We start from the raw sequence: 17,316 nt of genomic DNA, 5'->3' as shown, positions 1-17,316 counted from the left end.
TGCGGGGTGACATGATAGAGGTTTACAAGATTATGCATGGGATGGAGAAGGTAGAGAAAGAAGCCTTTTCTCCCTTTCTCACAATACAAGAACTCGTGGGCATTCAATGAAATTGCTGAGCAGTCAGGTTACTTCTTCACCCAAAGGGTGATTAACATGTATAATTCACTGCCACAGGAGGTGGTGGCGGCTACAAGCATAGCCAGCTTCAAGAGGGGGTTAGATAAAAATATGGAGCAGAGGTCCATCAGTGGCTATTAGCCGCAGTGTGTATATACATGTATATGTATAAATTTTTGGCCACTGTGTGCTAGAGTGTTGGACTGGATGGGCCATTGGCCTGATCCAACATGGCTTCTCTTATGTTCTTATGGCTGCTACAGTGATTGCCAGCCTGCAAGTCATTTTCTCCAGTAGTCTAGTCTAGGGGTGTCAAATTCATTTTATTATGAGGGCCGAATATGACATAAATGAGACCTTGTCGGGCCAGGCTGAGCCATGTCGAGCCGGGCCTTGTTTGTACCTATTTAAGATGAGGTAGCAGAGATACAAACTTTATAAAGAACACAAACACTATTAAAGATTTTTAAAAACCATTAAAACATGTTAAAAGACTCAGCACTCGATCTTAAAGGTGCTTTCTTTGTATTTCTCCCATGGGATCCAGGGAACTGAGCAAAAGGAGCTCTGGTTCTTTCCTTCCTTCCCCAGGGGACCAGGAGGGAGAGGAACATCAGCCAATAGAAGGAAAAGAGGCTTTGCTCAGTAGCTCTGTGATTGAGAGAGCCTGGCAAAGCAAGCTCTGCCTCCTCCACTGCTTCCTCCCCAAGGGAGGAGCCTCAACCAATGGATAAAATAGAGGTTTTGCTCTGTAGCTCCTGTGCGATTAAGCAAGCCTTGCAAAGCAAGCTGTAATGCAGAAGGAAGGAAGAGAGAGAAGGAAGCAGATGACAGCCAGTCACTCGGGGGCCTGATAGGAGCCCTCTGGGGGCTTGATTTGGCCCCTAGGCCACATGTTTGACACTCCTGGTCTAGCCTTTCTTTTCCTGTCCTTCCAACTCAGCCTGTCCTTCCAACTCCTTCCAACTCAGCCAGATCTTGCAAAGTGGAAGGCACAGTGTTGCAACAAGATATAACAACCTTTCAGTCTCTTTTCCTTATTTTTTCTCCCTTTTCTCATTCATTTCTCTCTGCATCCGCTTAATTTTTCTGTCTCTAAGGTTGATGGCCACTTTTCAAACATGTAGCACTGTTTTCTGACTTACGCCTGCCAGAAATGGAGACCTTTAGTTTCCATTGCAAATAGCATGGCGTTGTTGTGGTTCGGTCTCACCTGGGCCAGAATTTTCCCATGCCTTTCAGTTTCAGCCCTGAAATTCCCACAATGATTATGCAGCTGGTGGCCAATTTTGAGTCTCCTATTTTTATTCTTTGAGAGCTATGCTTGCCAGCATAGTGTGGTAGTTAAAGTGTCATACTAGCATCTGGGAAACCCAGGTTCAAATCCCCACTCTGCCATGGAAGCTTGCTGGTTGACCTAACCTACCTTGCAGGGTTGTTAGCATAAAATGGAGAAGAAGAAAGTGATGAAAGCAGCTTTAGGCTCCCATTTAGGGTTGCTAGCGTCCCGGTAGGATCTGAAGCTCTCCTGCTATTGCAGTTGATCTCCAGATAACTAACAATTATTTTCCCTGGAGAAAATAGCTTCTTTGGAGGGCGGATTCTATGTCATTATACCCTGCTGAGGTTCCTTTCATCCCCAAACTCTGCGCTTCCTATGTTCTGCCTGCCAAATCTCAAGGTATTTCCCAACCTGGAGCTGGCAGTCCTATCCTCACTGGAGGGAAAGGTGGGAAATAAATAAATAAACAAACAAACAAATAAATAAAGGGCAGACAGGCTGATTCTCTTATTGCTATAGATTAATGGCAACATGATTTGTTTTATTATGATACTTAGTTTGGATCCAGGTTATGGGGGGATGTGCAGGTAGAATTTTTGTCCTGGGGCCCATGGTGGCTGCAGGCACCATGGCAGCCCTGCTTGCACAGGATTAGAGGTGCTCTGGTATTCTGAGTATTTTGTCTAAAAAAAAATGGAGTGTAGAGTGTTGTCTTGGACCTGTAGTAACTAAGTAGAGTTTGTATTTAACAGGGACACATTTCTATAGGGATTGAGATTGCCTTCCTATTTTCTAGAGTTGCGGGTTGTACTATACATTCTCAAGGCAGGAGAAGAACATGCTGACTCCAGTGCTTGACTTGGCTTGTAGTTGTGGATAGATATGAGAGGTGGATTTCAGGGATTTGCCCGTTTAATTTTTGCTGCATTTCTCATTTCTTTCTTGGATAACATGGCTAAAATAGCAGTTAACTGGGTTTTTTTTTTTTTAAAATTCTGTTAGTTAGAGTTAGGGGATTGAGGGGTTCCTGCTTGTTTTAGTCTGAAAGATTTGTAGCTCCTCCTCCATAGAAGACTCAGTTAGCAAGCTGGCCCTGCCTCCTGTGCAGGTGGGAAGGTCAATTCTAAAATATCAACAATACCTTCATACTTTTCCAGAGAACAGGGATTAGTGGTATGACCACCTCTAATACACTATAAGAAACTATAATTCAGGAAAGTGAGTGTATTTGTATTATATTTCTTTGTGAAATTTCTAAGAGTTTTTTCTCCATACAGTCTTGCAGTCAAAGATAGTCTTCCCTATCTTTGCAACCTATGTCTTATTTATGTCTTGCCTTGGGAAACTTATAACTTCTTCTGGCTCTCTTTTGAATTACATGCCATATATATATTGCATATTGCTCCATAATTCCTAGTAGCTGTTTTCCTCTTACCTGTGCTTTGTTTGTGCTGAATCTTTATTTCCATTTAATTCACTGCGTCTTCACCTGCTGGAATGGCCTTGGGTCAGCCATAGCTCTGGCAGAGGTTGTCCTTGAAACGGCAGCTGCTGTGAGAGCCCTCTCCAGCCCCACCCACCTCACAGGGTGTCTGTTGTGGGGGAGGAAGGTAAAGGAGATTGTGAGCCGCTCTGAGACTCTTCGGAGTGGAGGGCGGGATATAAATCCAATATCTTCTTCTTCTTCTTCTTCTTCACTTAATTTACCTTCCTGGTCTTATCAACAAGTGGATTTGTTAAGACTTCATGGTTTTGTCTCTGGGGCTGCCCCTCAAATATTCCATATCCCTTGACCTCTTGCTTAAGAGGGTTGTTAATAGCTGAATATTCCTGTTGAATCAGCTTCTGTAGTATTGAAGGTATAGCACAAGGGCTGGCTGAAGGATATTTGCCTAGCAGAAGAAACGTAACAAAATGTGTATTGAAGAAGAGAGATTCAATTAAACACTACATTTGGCAAAAATCACAACTTTTCTTCACCTATTTAAAACTTCAGTGGAGAAAATAAATGCATGGCTAAGATGTTTTGTTTGCAGGATGGGAATTTTTTTAAATTGTCCCAAAACACATGGAATAAGTTGGTGATGCTATTAACTGATTGCTTCCTTTTTTTCTCCCATGTTGGATAGTGATGCTCCTTTGGACCTGAAGATTAAAGCTAGTATGATTTCAGACATGTTTACTCTTGTAGGTGAGTGCAGGATTCTGCCAGTTCTAGTCTATCCTTTTGCTTACTAGGCTGATACTTGTTAAACAATGCATATGTTGAATTGGGGGAATAATGGTTTCCATTCCATAGGTGTGTGATATATTGAAAAGTTTTGTTGTAATAAAGCAGTAGCTATAAATTGCATTGAGGAAAAGCTGAGCAGAAACATGCCTTTGTGATGGAATGGGTATGCTGGGCTGTTTACTGTGAAAGAGCCCCATGTGACATTGAGAAGAGTGTGAAGGGGGCTTATGGATTGTGATGGGTTCAGGGAATGACATCTGTATAGTCCTTTGGTAGTGTGGACATTCTGGAATAACTCAAGAATGCTTTATTCAAGCAAAATACAACTCGGGTTTACATTCTGTTTGGAGGGAGCTCCTTAGGTACCCTGCAGTTCCTGTTAAGTAAGCAGTGGTTTGGGAGGGACAGTCCCTGCAGTTCTTGTTAAGTTAGTAGTGGTTTGGGAGGACAGTCTCTGTTAAGCAGTGGTTTGGGGGGACAGTCCCTGTTAAGTTAGCAGTGATTTGGGAGGTCATCCATACCCACCTTAGTGGGACCATTCTTTTTGGTGCAGTAATTATTCTATTGAAGCTTGTTCATCCTGAGTTCCTAAATTGCCCAGAAATAAATATGTGTTATCATCCTCCCAGGCTTTGTTTGTCAGGATCCAGGTCAGCGGTCAAGCCGGACATCTTATTACACATCTGAGGCAAGGAGAAATCCATACCAGAAAATACAAGTAAGGAGAAAAGCAGGAGAAGTAGCTTTGTTTGACCCTAACTAGCACCTTTCCCCCCTACTAAATATTGTTTTAATGATTTAGGATGATTGCAATCATTCCCTTTTCTTTGCCTCCCCTGACAAGTTTAGTTCCATTGCTTTTTGGTAGCTTATTGCTGTTGGATGGTCTCTATAATGCAGAATAATGCAGAAATGAAATGGGTCTCTGAATGCAAAAAAACCTCTAGTCCTTTGCTGTATTAGTGTGTCTAAAGTGACAGAAACCCCGACCACAAAAGATTACCCCCATTCACTAACCCTGCAAATGAATCTAGTATCAGGATTCAGAACATAATTATTTCAGACATTTAGTTTATTTACATGCCACGTCTTCCACTATTCACCATAGCTCAAGGCAGCTTACAGAAAACTTCACCAGCAGACAACATTCAGACAAGGGGAAAAAATATCTCCATAGGTTTCAGCTTCAAAAATATACTCGTGAGCTGCCCTGAGCCTGCTTCGGCAGAGAGGGCAGAATATAAATCTAATAACATAAATACATACATACATACATACTGTATTAATTGATTTCTTAGTGCCCCCTGAAAAGAATGGCCTTACTTTTTTTTAATGGAAAGAGGGTGGTATAGAGGCTCTGAGGAAAGGGTGCTTCATTATGCCAATAAAGGTTCTGTGATTGTGAAAGGTTGCTTCATGAAACCAGAGCTGCCACTGGAGAGGAGGAGGAAGAGGAGGCCATAGATTTATACCCCACTTTTCTCTCTGAAACAGAGTCTCAGAGTGGCTTACAATCTCCTTTAGCTCCGTATTAGTGCCTTACAAACTCCATATTCAAGTCCAATATCACCTTAGAGACTAACAAGATTTTTGAGGTATGAGCTTTCACAAATCAGAGCTCCCTTTATCAGCTGGAAAGCTCATACTCTGAAAATCTTGTTGGTTTCTTATGGCATTGCTGGACTTGAATCTAGTAGTTTTACTGCAAACTTACGTGGCCACCCTCTGAAAAGGAGAGGGTTCTTAGCTGTGATTGACTGGACAGCTGGGGGCGGGGTGTTCTACTGGGAGGCTATATTGGGATGGGAGGATCTGAGGTGGTAAACTTATCCTCAAGGAAATGTGAAGCACGTCTCTTTTCACAACTGTTAGAATAATTGTTGCTTTAATTAAAACAACTTCTTTTGTCAATGAATTCACAATGGAGCTTTGGTTATTTGTTCCCAAAATTTACCAATTGACATGTTATCGGTCCAAAAAAGAAGTTTCTTTTAAGCAACCCATATTCTGCATTATTATTTGCTGCATGTATATTTAAATCCTATATGGTCTGCTTATTTAAAGTTTATAAATATCTGCTGGGGGTAGAGCTAAGGCAGAACAGATTTTTAAACTGATCTGAAGTGATGAATTCACTCCATGTACTTCAGAGGTGTTGCACAGGGAGGGGCACCATGGCAGTACCATGAGGGGAACTTGTCATTTTTACTTCTTTCATTCTCTTGTAGCGCCCCGTATCTGCACAGTCCCGATCAACAAATGCCAAACTGGTAGGTTTTATGATCTATATTGCTTAATCTGCTATTTAGAAATTTCAGATTCCTTATTTTGAATAATGTATTGATGATATCTACATTGTCTTCTATTTCTGCTGAGGCTATTTGTGATAAAGAAGTTTAAAGGAAAAAATGAATCTGTTTTAAATGGTGGGAGCTAGGGCTTTTATTGAGCAGGAATGCACAGGAACGCAGTTCTGACTGGCTTGGTGTCAGGAGATGTGGCCTGGTATGCAAATGAGTTCCTGTTGGGCCTTTTAGAAAAAGCTTAAAAAGCCCTGTGTGAAACAATGGTGACATCATGGGGTGTGGCCTACTATGCAAATGAGTTCCTGCTGGGAGCTGCAGGCAAATGATTAACTTATGCAAAACTGCTTTTCTTCTAGCTCCTCCCCCCACAAGTACATGTATGTGTGAGAGACATTGTCATCCTCATGGTTCTGTTAAATTTAAGAATGTGTTGGTAGTGCCACATTTTTATAGCTGCATTCTTTATCTTTATATCCTTAATATGCTTACCTATTTTTCACTTACACTTTCCTTATAGTCATGTCTGTTCACTTCCCTTAAATCTCAATTTTTTGTTTTGAATGGAAAATGCATATTCAAAGAAAATATGCATGCTTAACAAAAATTGTATCACCATTACAAATTTTCCCTTTATTTTATTTATTAAAAGATCTGTATCACTCCTTTTCCCATGGCTCGATATTTTATTTGAACGCCAAATTTTGGATAAGTGTGGGCATCCCCTGAAATGTAGAAAAATACCATTATAAAAAAAAATTGAAGTGTCAAGGAAGATTGTGAAGAGATGAGAGAAATGTTGGGCAGCATTAATCTTGATTGTCTGTGTTGCTGCTGCTACCAGTAACTCAGTTTGGTGTTTTCTGTGTCAAAAAATATGTGTCAAAGAACCCTTAATTCAAAGGAGAGTTGTGGTTATAAGTATTGTGAAAGTGTTTGTGTTGCCAAAGAGAAGATCTGCTACTTGTTTTTGGTTAGACTCCTTTTAAAAGCAACAAACAGAGGGAGTAGGATTATTTATTAGAAAAGACTGCTGGATCACATGACTCCTTGGGCAAGGCTCTTTTGGGTTCATAATGTGGAGCTGCTCATGATGAATTTAAACATTATATCAAAGTTTGAGTGCAATAGCACCTTTAAAGCCAAAAATTTTTTATTCAAGGTATGAACTTCTGTGTGCACACACACTTCCTCAGATACACTGAAATGGAACAAAACGAAGTCCATAGATATGGACAGAGGGTGAACAGCAAATTACTGTATAACATAATGAAGATGTTTTAACGGATGCAAGGCCCAAACAGGAATAATGGTCACCATTTGTGTGGATTTAAATAGCTTTGTTATTCCTGTTATTCCTTGCATCTGTTAAAACATCTTCATTTGGTTGTATGCTAATTTGCTGTTTACCCTCCACCTATATGTATGGACTGCTTACTTCCACTTCGGTGTATCTGAGGAAACGTGCATCCACATGAAAGCTCATACCTTGAATAAAACTTTATTGGTCTTAAAGGTGCTACTGGACTCAAACATTATTCTACCTCAGACCAACATGGTTACCCACCTGAATCTATAAATATTACATGTAAAAATAAAGTAGAAAAAATGTGAAGGATGAAGATTAGTTTGTGTGAGATATCAAATTATAAGTGGAGATTATTTTTTAAAACTCTGATTATTTTCTGCAGAAGAGATGTTCTTTTTCCTATGACCTTACTATGTTTCTCTCAAGCTAACCCAAGTAATAGGAGACCACTCCTGAATATGAATAGCCCTTTATTGAGTAAAGTCCCACATAGTCATGGGGCTCAGGGTGGTGGAAGCACTGCCTCTTCTCATATGAATGAACACAAGAGCTGTATTAATCTTCAGAGGCCATGCTCTGGGCACTGCCACTTTCAGAAGTAAGCACCAGAACAGGCCTTTTTCCATGAGACATTTTGTGGGGGAGCGGCTGTGGCTCAGTGGAAGATCCTCTGCTTGGCATGCAGGTTCAATTTGTGGCATTTCCAGTTAAAAGATGATGTGAAAGACCTCCACCTGAGATCCTGGAGAACTGCTGCTGGTCTGAGTAAGCTTCAGTATAAGGCAACTTCACAATGTTCATATGACTCCCTTCCCACAGAAATTCCTCTGGTACCAAAAAGGCAGCTGTCAGTCAGGTGTCAGGCAAAAACACTTGTAGTTTTCCAACCAAGTTATTTCTCCCTGCCTTGATCTTACTGGTTTTCCTTTCCTAGATTATTGTTTTATCTCTTCTGTTTTTAACAATTGTTAGATGGTTGATTTGTTGTTTTTATTCTTTTCTACCGTTGAGGATTATTGGGCTGCATTTTGTTTATTTGAACAGATGTTATAAACAGCCACAAAAATATTTTTACTGAGTGTGTGGGATATAAATATTTTAAACAAAATACAATTTTAAAAACAGATTTAATCCTGGCTATATTCTGCAGTCATGTTAATTTGTTGAGATTTGTAGCTTTTCTCTTCAGTTTATCCAGAATTTGATTTTTAATCTCTATTTTTTTCATTTTTGTGTTAAGAGTAATGAAAACTGTATGAAAGAATGGAGTGTGCAGCTAACAGTTCTTTTTGATATCTTTTTAAGAAATGCAACCAAGCTGAGCCTTTAATCTGTGGTACAGCTGAACCTCTTTTTAACTTCAACTACACTGATCTCTGGGTTTTAAAAAATTTCTTTAGGGAACTTATTGTCTCAAAGTCTTTAAATACCTTAGACTCCAGCCTTGGCAGTACAGCTAGGTCGAAATTGTCTTGCCAGAAATTTAGGCTTTCTTTTTTTTCCTTTGCCTGTGACTAATGCGGACAGCTACCTTGTGACTGAAACAGAGATGAATACAGAAAATGCAACTTCCCTGTTCTGTAAAGTAAATATTGTAATAATACAGGCATTTAGGAAGCTGGTAAAATGAATAATGTTGTACATTTCTCTAGCTTATGGTAGCTTCATTTTCTGAACAGATTACAAAAATAGAATTGTTTAGCATTTGGTAGTTGGGGCTATAACCCCCACAGATGCCAGAGCCAGGAACATATGTCTTGTGTTGCCCATAGAAGTAGAAGCTGTGAATGCTGGCTCTTATTGCTTTGAGGTGTGGTTCTGTGGTCAAACACTGAGAATGTGAAGTTTGGCCTTAGTATCCAATGGGGTGTGGATCTTGCTATAGTTGGAGACAGGGAGTGTGAATCCTGGCACTGGTGTCCTTGGAACCTTCTGCCTTTCAGTATGACTTTTGGCTCTTGTGTCTGGAGTGTGTGGCTTTTGCTGGGCAAATGGGTTGGCATTTGAAGTCTATTAAAATAACAACTGGAATAAAATTAGAAGAAAAACCTAAAATCTAATTTCCCATTGTGGTTCTTCAGCGCTCTCGACCTCTCTCTGCTAGCGATGCTGAGATTAAAAACCTGATGTCCTCATCAAGGGAGAAAGCAGCAGGAAGGCATGTCGGCTCCATGCTGGGCCTTTCCATGGAGGAGGTAAGAAAGAGCCATGTGCAGTATTCAGTCACTGGTCTTGACACATGTGCTGACGACAGGACCAATGTATCTCATGGATGAGGTCATTTTGCTACCTGATAATTCTCTCTGGCATCAGTAGAATGAGACTGGCATCTTGACAGTACAGGAAGGAAAATTAGTGATAAGACAATGACTAGCTTGTAAAGAACAAAGTGTTTAAATTAGAAGACCCTTGATTCAGAAATATTCTATATACATAACAATATTCCCTCTAATTTTTCCCCTTACTGAGCGAAGCAGTTCACATCCTGAGCAGAATATTACTGCTCTAATCTTACAGTGGAAATGGACAGTGCAAGACCCTGCTCAGCTCCGGATTGCAGCTGAGTGGGGCTTCCTGTGTGAACGAGTAGCTGCTCATGCACACAGTTTAGAGGGAACACTGCCATATCCTAAATAATTTGGCCATCTTGGTACGTTCTGTGAAGCCAGATACTACTCTAAAATTTAACATTTCTATATTAGAATTCTTCAAGTGGCTTCCGTTGGTCATTCTGATTGCAGATAAAAGTTCTGCGTCGAGTGAAGGATGAATATGAACGAAGAGGGGGTTTCATTCGCATATTCCCTACACCAATAACTTGGGATCTTTATGGGTGAGCAAAAGTTCAGCATTGTGACTATTATCTTGCTACTGTTTATGAGGTAGCAAATGCTTTCTAGGACTTTTCCCTCAGGTTGTAAACTTAACATTTTGGGCTATGTTTTGAACTCTTGAGATAACAAAAACTGTTTTACTGCCTTTATCTTGTGTTACTCCTGTACTTCACCAGCTTCTTGCCGTCTTAGTGCTGTGCCTTCTTCATTAGACTCCTTCCTTTTCTGATCTGCAGTGCTAGATGTCCTTTCATTTTTTGAAAATTACACTAATCCAATTTTTAAAAACTGAATCTGCTGTTCTTGGCTTTTCAGATCCTATTTGGAACACAAGACAACAATGAATTATATGCTGGCCACACGCCTTTTCAATGAAAGGTAGGAAAGTGGTGTTCTGAATCTGTGGGAAATCTGCATGTGGTGGAATTGTGATGAGGGACAGAGTAAAATGAAATCAGATATAGATAAGGGATTGCCTAAAGCAAAAGTAGTGGAAATGTTGGGCAGTTGCTTGATGATACCATTTAATTTTTCAGTCAGTATTGATCAGGATTATTTTTCTGCTCCGCTGGAAATATTAGCAAGAAACGGAATAACTCACCGTCATAAAAAAGGAGGACAATATCAAGACCATAAGAATTACCTTTTTGTATCAAATCAAGATCCAGGTTTTTCAACAGTACCCATCTCAGTAGGTGGGATCACACTGTGAATTCGGCGCAGCAGTATCCTGACTTTGAAAAAGCCAGTGCTCTTTGATGTGTACAGAGGCAATCACACAGTCACAGCCCTGCTGCTGGGAGAGGCATGGGATGTACACACACAAGAGGAGCATTCAGACTGCTCCTGTGCATGCGGGGTAGGTGCATCATGCACCATGGCCATTCAGACAGCTGGGAAACATGCCCTGCATGTGTTTTAGAGATTTGATCTGCTCCCAGCTCATCCTAAAATTAGGTAAGTATGGGTGGGACTTGGGGGCAGTTGTGTGCATGTGATTGTACACATTAAATCTGGAGGGGAGGCGTGGCTAGGTTGGGCCAAATCTCTCGTGTGATCTCATCCAATGACTCTGCAAGTTTGCTGTGTTTTGTACTTATCTAAACGGTATCTTATTTAAGAATACAAGAAGAGCCTGCTGGATCAGACCAGCAGTATATCTAGTCCAGTATGGTGTTTTCTTACTGCAGCCAAATGGTTGACCTGGAGGGCCAAATGAATAGGGCATAGAGGTCTCCCCTGCTGCTGCCTCCCAGTACCAGCATGCGGAGGTTTGCCGCTTTTGTAAATGGAGGCTCTCTTTAGTCACCATATCTAGTAGCCATTGTTGAACCCCTCCTCTATGGATCTGTGTAACCCCCTTCTATTTGTCCTTGCTACCTCCTTTGTCATTGCTACCTCCATTGGTAGTCTGAACAAATGAAATATGAATTCATAGATCTGTCCACATAATGCAACATTTGGACCTTTCTCAGAATTTCATGGGCTGAGCCGAAATGATTGATCATTGTACATGAAGGAGCAATATGCAGTAGGTGAATTTTGTAGGCTGAGCCAGTTTAGGTCACCCTTGTGAGAGCCAGCTCCCATTGCTAATGCAATGGAGCAAAAATTTGGGATTGGCTCTGAATATCACAATAAAGAAAATCCTGTGAACCATAAGACATAAATTGTGTACTGGGGACAGTATGTCAAACAATCTTGTTTTTGATAATTAAAACAACCCACCATATAACCAGAGAGCTGTTGTAAAGGTAGATATAACCACCTTTCCAGTTAGATATGTTCCTGTTGTCTTTATTTATTTATTTGATTGACTTGTTCTGAATATAGTGCCAGGAAGTAACTGTTCCAGTATCTACATGTTATTTACTTACTGCGATAGTATAACACAAATACTCCATGCCATGAATGCATTTTCTCTGGCATTCTGCTGCTGGAAAGACTGCAGCAATTTATTTTCCTTTTGCTTCTTGGGAACTGTTTAAGTCTTTCTAGTAATTGGAATACTTGAAGTTGCCTTATATGGAGCTGAATAATTGGTCCATTCACACAATATTGTCGCCTGTGACTGATAGCCACAGCTCTCCAAAGATGCAAAGAGACTTTCTCTAACCCAGCTGCCTAAGAATGTTTCAACTGAAGGGGGCCAAGATCTGAACCTCCACCACCACTGAGCCATGCCAATCCCTTTGACTGCCTATTGTGAGCCATTGTTGGATATGCCCAATGGCTATAACTTTGTGGGTTTTTTTCTAAATTGATATACCAAAGGGAAATGTGGTAGTGGTTTATGAAACTGTGGAGAAAATAGATCGAAAGAAACTTTTCTTTCTTTCTAACACTAGAAATGAGTCTTTATCAATTTTAGTTTCAAGGCACCTAAAGAGACCGAGTGCTGTACAAGAAAGGCCCACCTATTCCAGCATTCTGTTCTGAACATCAGCTCACCAGATGTCAGTGGGAAGCTCAGAGAGCATGATGGTTGCTACCTATTTGTTCCCAGAATCTGGCATTCAGAAGTTCAAAAGCTTCTGTACATGGAAATTCTACTACATTACCAAAATGAATCACTGACTGCCTGACTTGTATGGCAGTGATCATGGCAGTGTACTCTGGAAATAGCAAACACCTAACAGGGATCATCCATGTCAATTAATTTGATTGTTTCAGGGCAAATGAAACACAGCTTCCATACAGTTCATAATTATGAATTTCACAATTACAATATGTGATCATTAGCTTAGGTGAATGTAAAAGGGCTAGAGAAATTTCTGGTGAACAGCACTATGACAGAGTTCATAATTTGGTGACATTCTCTTACATGGGGCACTAATTTATACACATGTTAATGTGTAGACAATAGAATCACAAATTCTGCAAATATTAACCTTTGAACCATTTCTCTGATTAAAGTTGTGTTCTATACCGGTCTTAATTTCTAATGTAGCTGCCTTGTAGTGAGTCATACTGTTCTGTCAAAATCAGTACTGTCTGCTCAGACTGATAGCAGCCATAACACAGTGTCTCAAGCAGAGGTGTTTCCGGGACCTGCTACCTGACTCTTTTAACCAGAGATGCCGGAGATTGAACAAAGCACCTTCTGCAGGCAAAGCAGATACTCTACAACTGAAGCTTGCCCCATATCTGTTTACGAACCCAAGAGCATTACAAGTCAGGCAGTCAGTGATTCACTTTGGTGATGTAGTAGAATTTCCATGTACAGAAGCTTTTGAACTTCTGAATGCCAGATTCTGGGAACAAATAGGTAGTGACCATCATGCTCTCTTAGCTTCCCACTGACATCTGGTGAGCTGATGTTCAGAACAGAATGCTGGAATAGGTGGCCCTTTGTCTGATCCAGAAAGTAGTTCTTTATAGTATTACTTCAGTTTGAAGATTTTATTTTTAGTGCCCTCTTCAGTTAGCCATCCAGTTTTTACAGTAACTTAGACCATTTAATATATTTACCATTCTTTGTAAATATTCAGGGTGCCAAAATCTGCTTTTATTTTTTCCATTCCTTTGCAGGGGAGGGTCAAGAAGAGGGCCTCTCCCTAGACGAAATCGGTAAGTCAAATGTAATGAAATTTAAAGGAAGGAAGTTGGTTATTTCTTATGGTTGTAGACATAGAGCTTCATTCTGTTCTAGCTTAGTCTTGCTGAACAGAGTTGTTCTATCCACATTTCCAGTTTAAAGAACTAGTTTGAACTTTCCTGTACAGTTCATTTTCTTCCTCCTAGATGGGTAAAAAACCCAAGGACAAACTTAAACCTTTCTAGATTATATCCTGGGTGACTATCATGATGAAAGAGTTTTGTTAGCTATTTGAAATTAGATTTCCTATGGATAGGAGATTTCTCTGCTTTTATATATGAACTCATATTCTCCCTTCAGTAAATATAAAGTGTTGTTGAAAGTTAAATACTGAGAATACTTGAGCTGTAACAATTCATCTGGTAGAGAAATGGCCTTCAGCCTAGAATTCACCCAAATAATGCAACATTTGAGACTCCACTCTGTTTGAGCTGGAACCTAGCTCAAAATCATAGCTGGCAGAAAAGGAGGCCAGGGGATGAGCCACAAAGCCCCAAGTACAGAGTACTTTAGTGCTTAGAAATGCAAACAGATGTGGGTGAACAAGGACAATGGTTTACCATCTTATACCTTGCCAGAATGTGGCATCCAAAAGAGACAGAGGCATGGGCAGCCAAATGGCTAGAAATTTTTCGCCATTGAGGCAAGAAAATCAAAAGGGGGAACTCTTCATAGGGACAATATATATTCCCAGGACATGGGAGAGAAGCCCTCATCTGATGGCTTTTGACCAGGGAGGCACAAGCCACGAAGGATTAAACTTTTATCTATGGGCTCCATATGCCTACTTGTGAGGGATAATGGTGAGATGTCCCAACTTTGAGGACAACTCTGAGGACAAGTAAAAGTGATTGCACTGCTTGGGAGCAGTGACCATAATGTTATTGATTTCACTGTTTGTATAAATAGGGAGTTGCCCCAAAAGACCGCCACAACCACGTTTAACTTTAAAAAGGGTAAATTCTCTGAGATGAGGAGGCATGTGAGGAGGAAACTGAAAGGAAAGGTAAATACGGTCAAAACCCTTGGGGAAGCTTGGAGACTATTTAAAACTATAATCCTAGAAGCTCAGATAAAATACATACCACAAGTTACGAAAGGCACAAACAGGCATAAGAAAAGGCCTGCATGGTTAACAAACAAAGTAATGGAAGCTGTAAAAGGTAAGAAGGACTCCTTTAAGCGGTGGAAAACCAGTCCAAGTGAGATTAGTAAAAGGGAACACAGGCTGTGGCAAATCAAATGCAAGACTGTGATCAGGCAGGCAAAAAGGGACTATGAGGAGCATATTGCAAAAAACATAAAGACCAACAATAAAAATTTCTTCAAATATATTATAAGCAGGAAACCAGCCAGGGAGGCAGTGGGGCCCTTGGATGACCATGGGGTAAAAGGATTACTGAAGGAGGATAGGGAAATGGCTGAGAAGCTGAATGCATTTTTTGCCTCCGTCTTCACTGTGGAAGATGAGAACTTTTTGCCCACCCCAGAACCACTAATTTTGGAAGGGGTGTTGAAAGACCTGAGTCAGATTGAGGTGACAAAAGAGGAGGTCCTACAACTGATAGACAAATTAAAAACTAATAAGTCACCGGGTCCGGATGGCATACATCCAAGAGTTCTGAAAGAACTCAAAGTTGAACTTGTGGATCTTCTAACAAAAATCTGTAATCTTTCATTGAAATTTTCCTCCGTTCCTGAGGACTGGAAGGTAGCAAATGTCACCCCCATCTTTAAAAAGGGTTCCAGAGGAGTTCCAGGAAATTACAAGCCAGTCAGTCTGACTTCAATACCGGGAAAGTTGGTAGAAAGCATTATCAAGGACAGAATGAGTAGGCACATTGATGAACACGGGTTATTGAGGAAGACTCAGCATGGGTTCTTTAAGGGAAGATCTTGCCTCACTAACCTGTTACATTTCTTTGAGGGGGTGAACAAACATGTGGACAAAAGAGACCCAATAGATGTTGTTTACCTTGACTTCCAGAAAGCTTTTGATAAAGTTCCTCATCAAAGGCTCCTTAGAAAGCTTGAGAGTCATGGAGTAAAAGGACAGGTCCTCTTGTGGATCAAAAACTGGCTGAGTAATAGGAAGCAGAGAGTGAGTATAAATGGGCAGTCTTCACAATGGAGGACAGTAAGCAGTGGGGTGCCGCAGGGCTCAGTACTGGGTCCCATGCTCTTTAACTTGTTCATAAATGATTTAGAGTTGGGAGTGAGCAGTGAAGTGGCCAAGTTTGCGGATGACACAAAATTGTTCAGGGTAGTGAGAACCAGAAAGGATTGCGAGGAACTCCAAAGGGACCTGTTGAGGCTGGGTGAGTGGACTTTTCCAGATAGTTGTGACCAACAGGATACAGATAGAGGACCTCTTCGAGACAATAGAGTCCTTCTACTTCTATGGTAGTGTTCTACATAGTTGGGAGGGGACATCCTGCTCCTCGATTAGACATCTATTTTACTGCTTAGCCTTTGTGCCTCAGGATCTTTTTAGCCCAAGGACAGTATTGATTTGTTATGTGTTGGACTCCCTTCTACTAGGCTGATGAATTTCTCCTTTTTGATTTTTTAAAAAAATTAAGAGAAACCAAGTGATTTTTCTCTCTCATTTATCTTGCTGGTGGTGGTGGTGCAGCTAAAGGTAGACCAATATAGACCTTGGATGGGGCACCATTAACACCTGTGCCCAAGGTCCGGAGCCCAGGTGTGATGCTGGATGCTTCTGTTGATGGAGACACAAATCACAATGGCAGCCAAATCTACTTTTTTCCATCTTTGGCAGGTTCGACAGCTGGTTCCCTGCCTTCCTTTGACTTCCCATGGCTACAGTGATCCATGCAATGATCACTTCCAGATTAGACTATTATAATTTGCTCTGCGTGGGCCTACCTTTGCACCTGAAGTTATAGCTGATGCAGAATGCTGCAGTGCACTTGCTGGGTGCATATTAAGCCAGTGTTCTGTGGGCTGCACTGGCTGCTGGTGAAGTCCCAAATCAGGTTCAAGGTCCTGATTTTTACCTTCAAGGCCCTGAATGGCCAGTGACCTACATACATGCAGGACCGCCTCTCCTCATATGTCCCTTGAAGATCCTTAAGATCAATTGAACAATGTCAAATGGTAGTCTCTGGTCCTACCGCTTGGCCTCAGCCAGGGCCATTTTGGCTCTGGCTTCAACCTGGTGGAATGAGCTCCCTTTGGAGATTAGGGCCGTGCAGAACCTATTGCAGTTCCGCAGGGCCTGTAAGATGGAGCTTTTCTGCCAGGCTTTCAAATGAGGCTGTGGACATCTGATATGATCTGCTCCTCCTGCTGTATATTGCCCCAGACCTGTTCTTTTGTTATTATGACTGTTCATCTGTTTATATGTGCTATATGCTTATGACTAAAGTTGATTATCAGAATGTTTTGAGCAGGTTTTGAGCATGTTTTGAGAATTACCACTATCTTGTCTTAATTATCTGTTGTTACTTTAATTATTATATATTGTTGATAATTTTATGGTTTTATTGTGTATATATGTGTGTGTGTGTGTGTGTGTGTGTATATATATATATATATATATATATATATATATATATATATATATATATATATATATATATATGTTGTAACCCACCCTAAGCCTGCCTTGGTG

The 17,316-nt window shown here is 40.7% G+C and overlaps 1 protein-coding gene across 4 annotated transcripts in view; it reads left to right on the top strand.

The window, feature by feature from the left end:
• TTLL5 (tubulin tyrosine ligase like 5) overlaps positions 1-17,316 on the top strand; it is a 201,221-nt gene that overhangs the window by 53,532 nt on the left and 130,373 nt on the right. For all 4 annotated transcript variants that reach the window (XM_060262953.1, XM_060262955.1, XM_060262954.1 and 1 more), the window contains exons 14-20: positions 3,532-3,593; positions 4,265-4,353; positions 5,864-5,905; positions 9,329-9,442; positions 9,989-10,080; positions 10,397-10,459; positions 13,613-13,651. In XM_060262953.1, the coding sequence (XP_060118936.1) occupies positions 3,532-3,593; positions 4,265-4,353; positions 5,864-5,905; positions 9,329-9,442; positions 9,989-10,080; positions 10,397-10,459; positions 13,613-13,651 (501 nt within the window). The remainder of the gene's footprint in view (positions 1-3,531; positions 3,594-4,264; positions 4,354-5,863; positions 5,906-9,328; positions 9,443-9,988; positions 10,081-10,396; positions 10,460-13,612; positions 13,652-17,316) is intronic.

This window comes from Heteronotia binoei, chromosome 21, assembly GCF_032191835.1.
Source record: "Heteronotia binoei isolate CCM8104 ecotype False Entrance Well chromosome 21, APGP_CSIRO_Hbin_v1, whole genome shotgun sequence".
NCBI classification, from domain to species: domain Eukaryota; kingdom Metazoa; phylum Chordata; class Lepidosauria; order Squamata; family Gekkonidae; genus Heteronotia; species Heteronotia binoei.
This window is presented reverse-complemented; position numbering and strand designations above follow the sequence as displayed.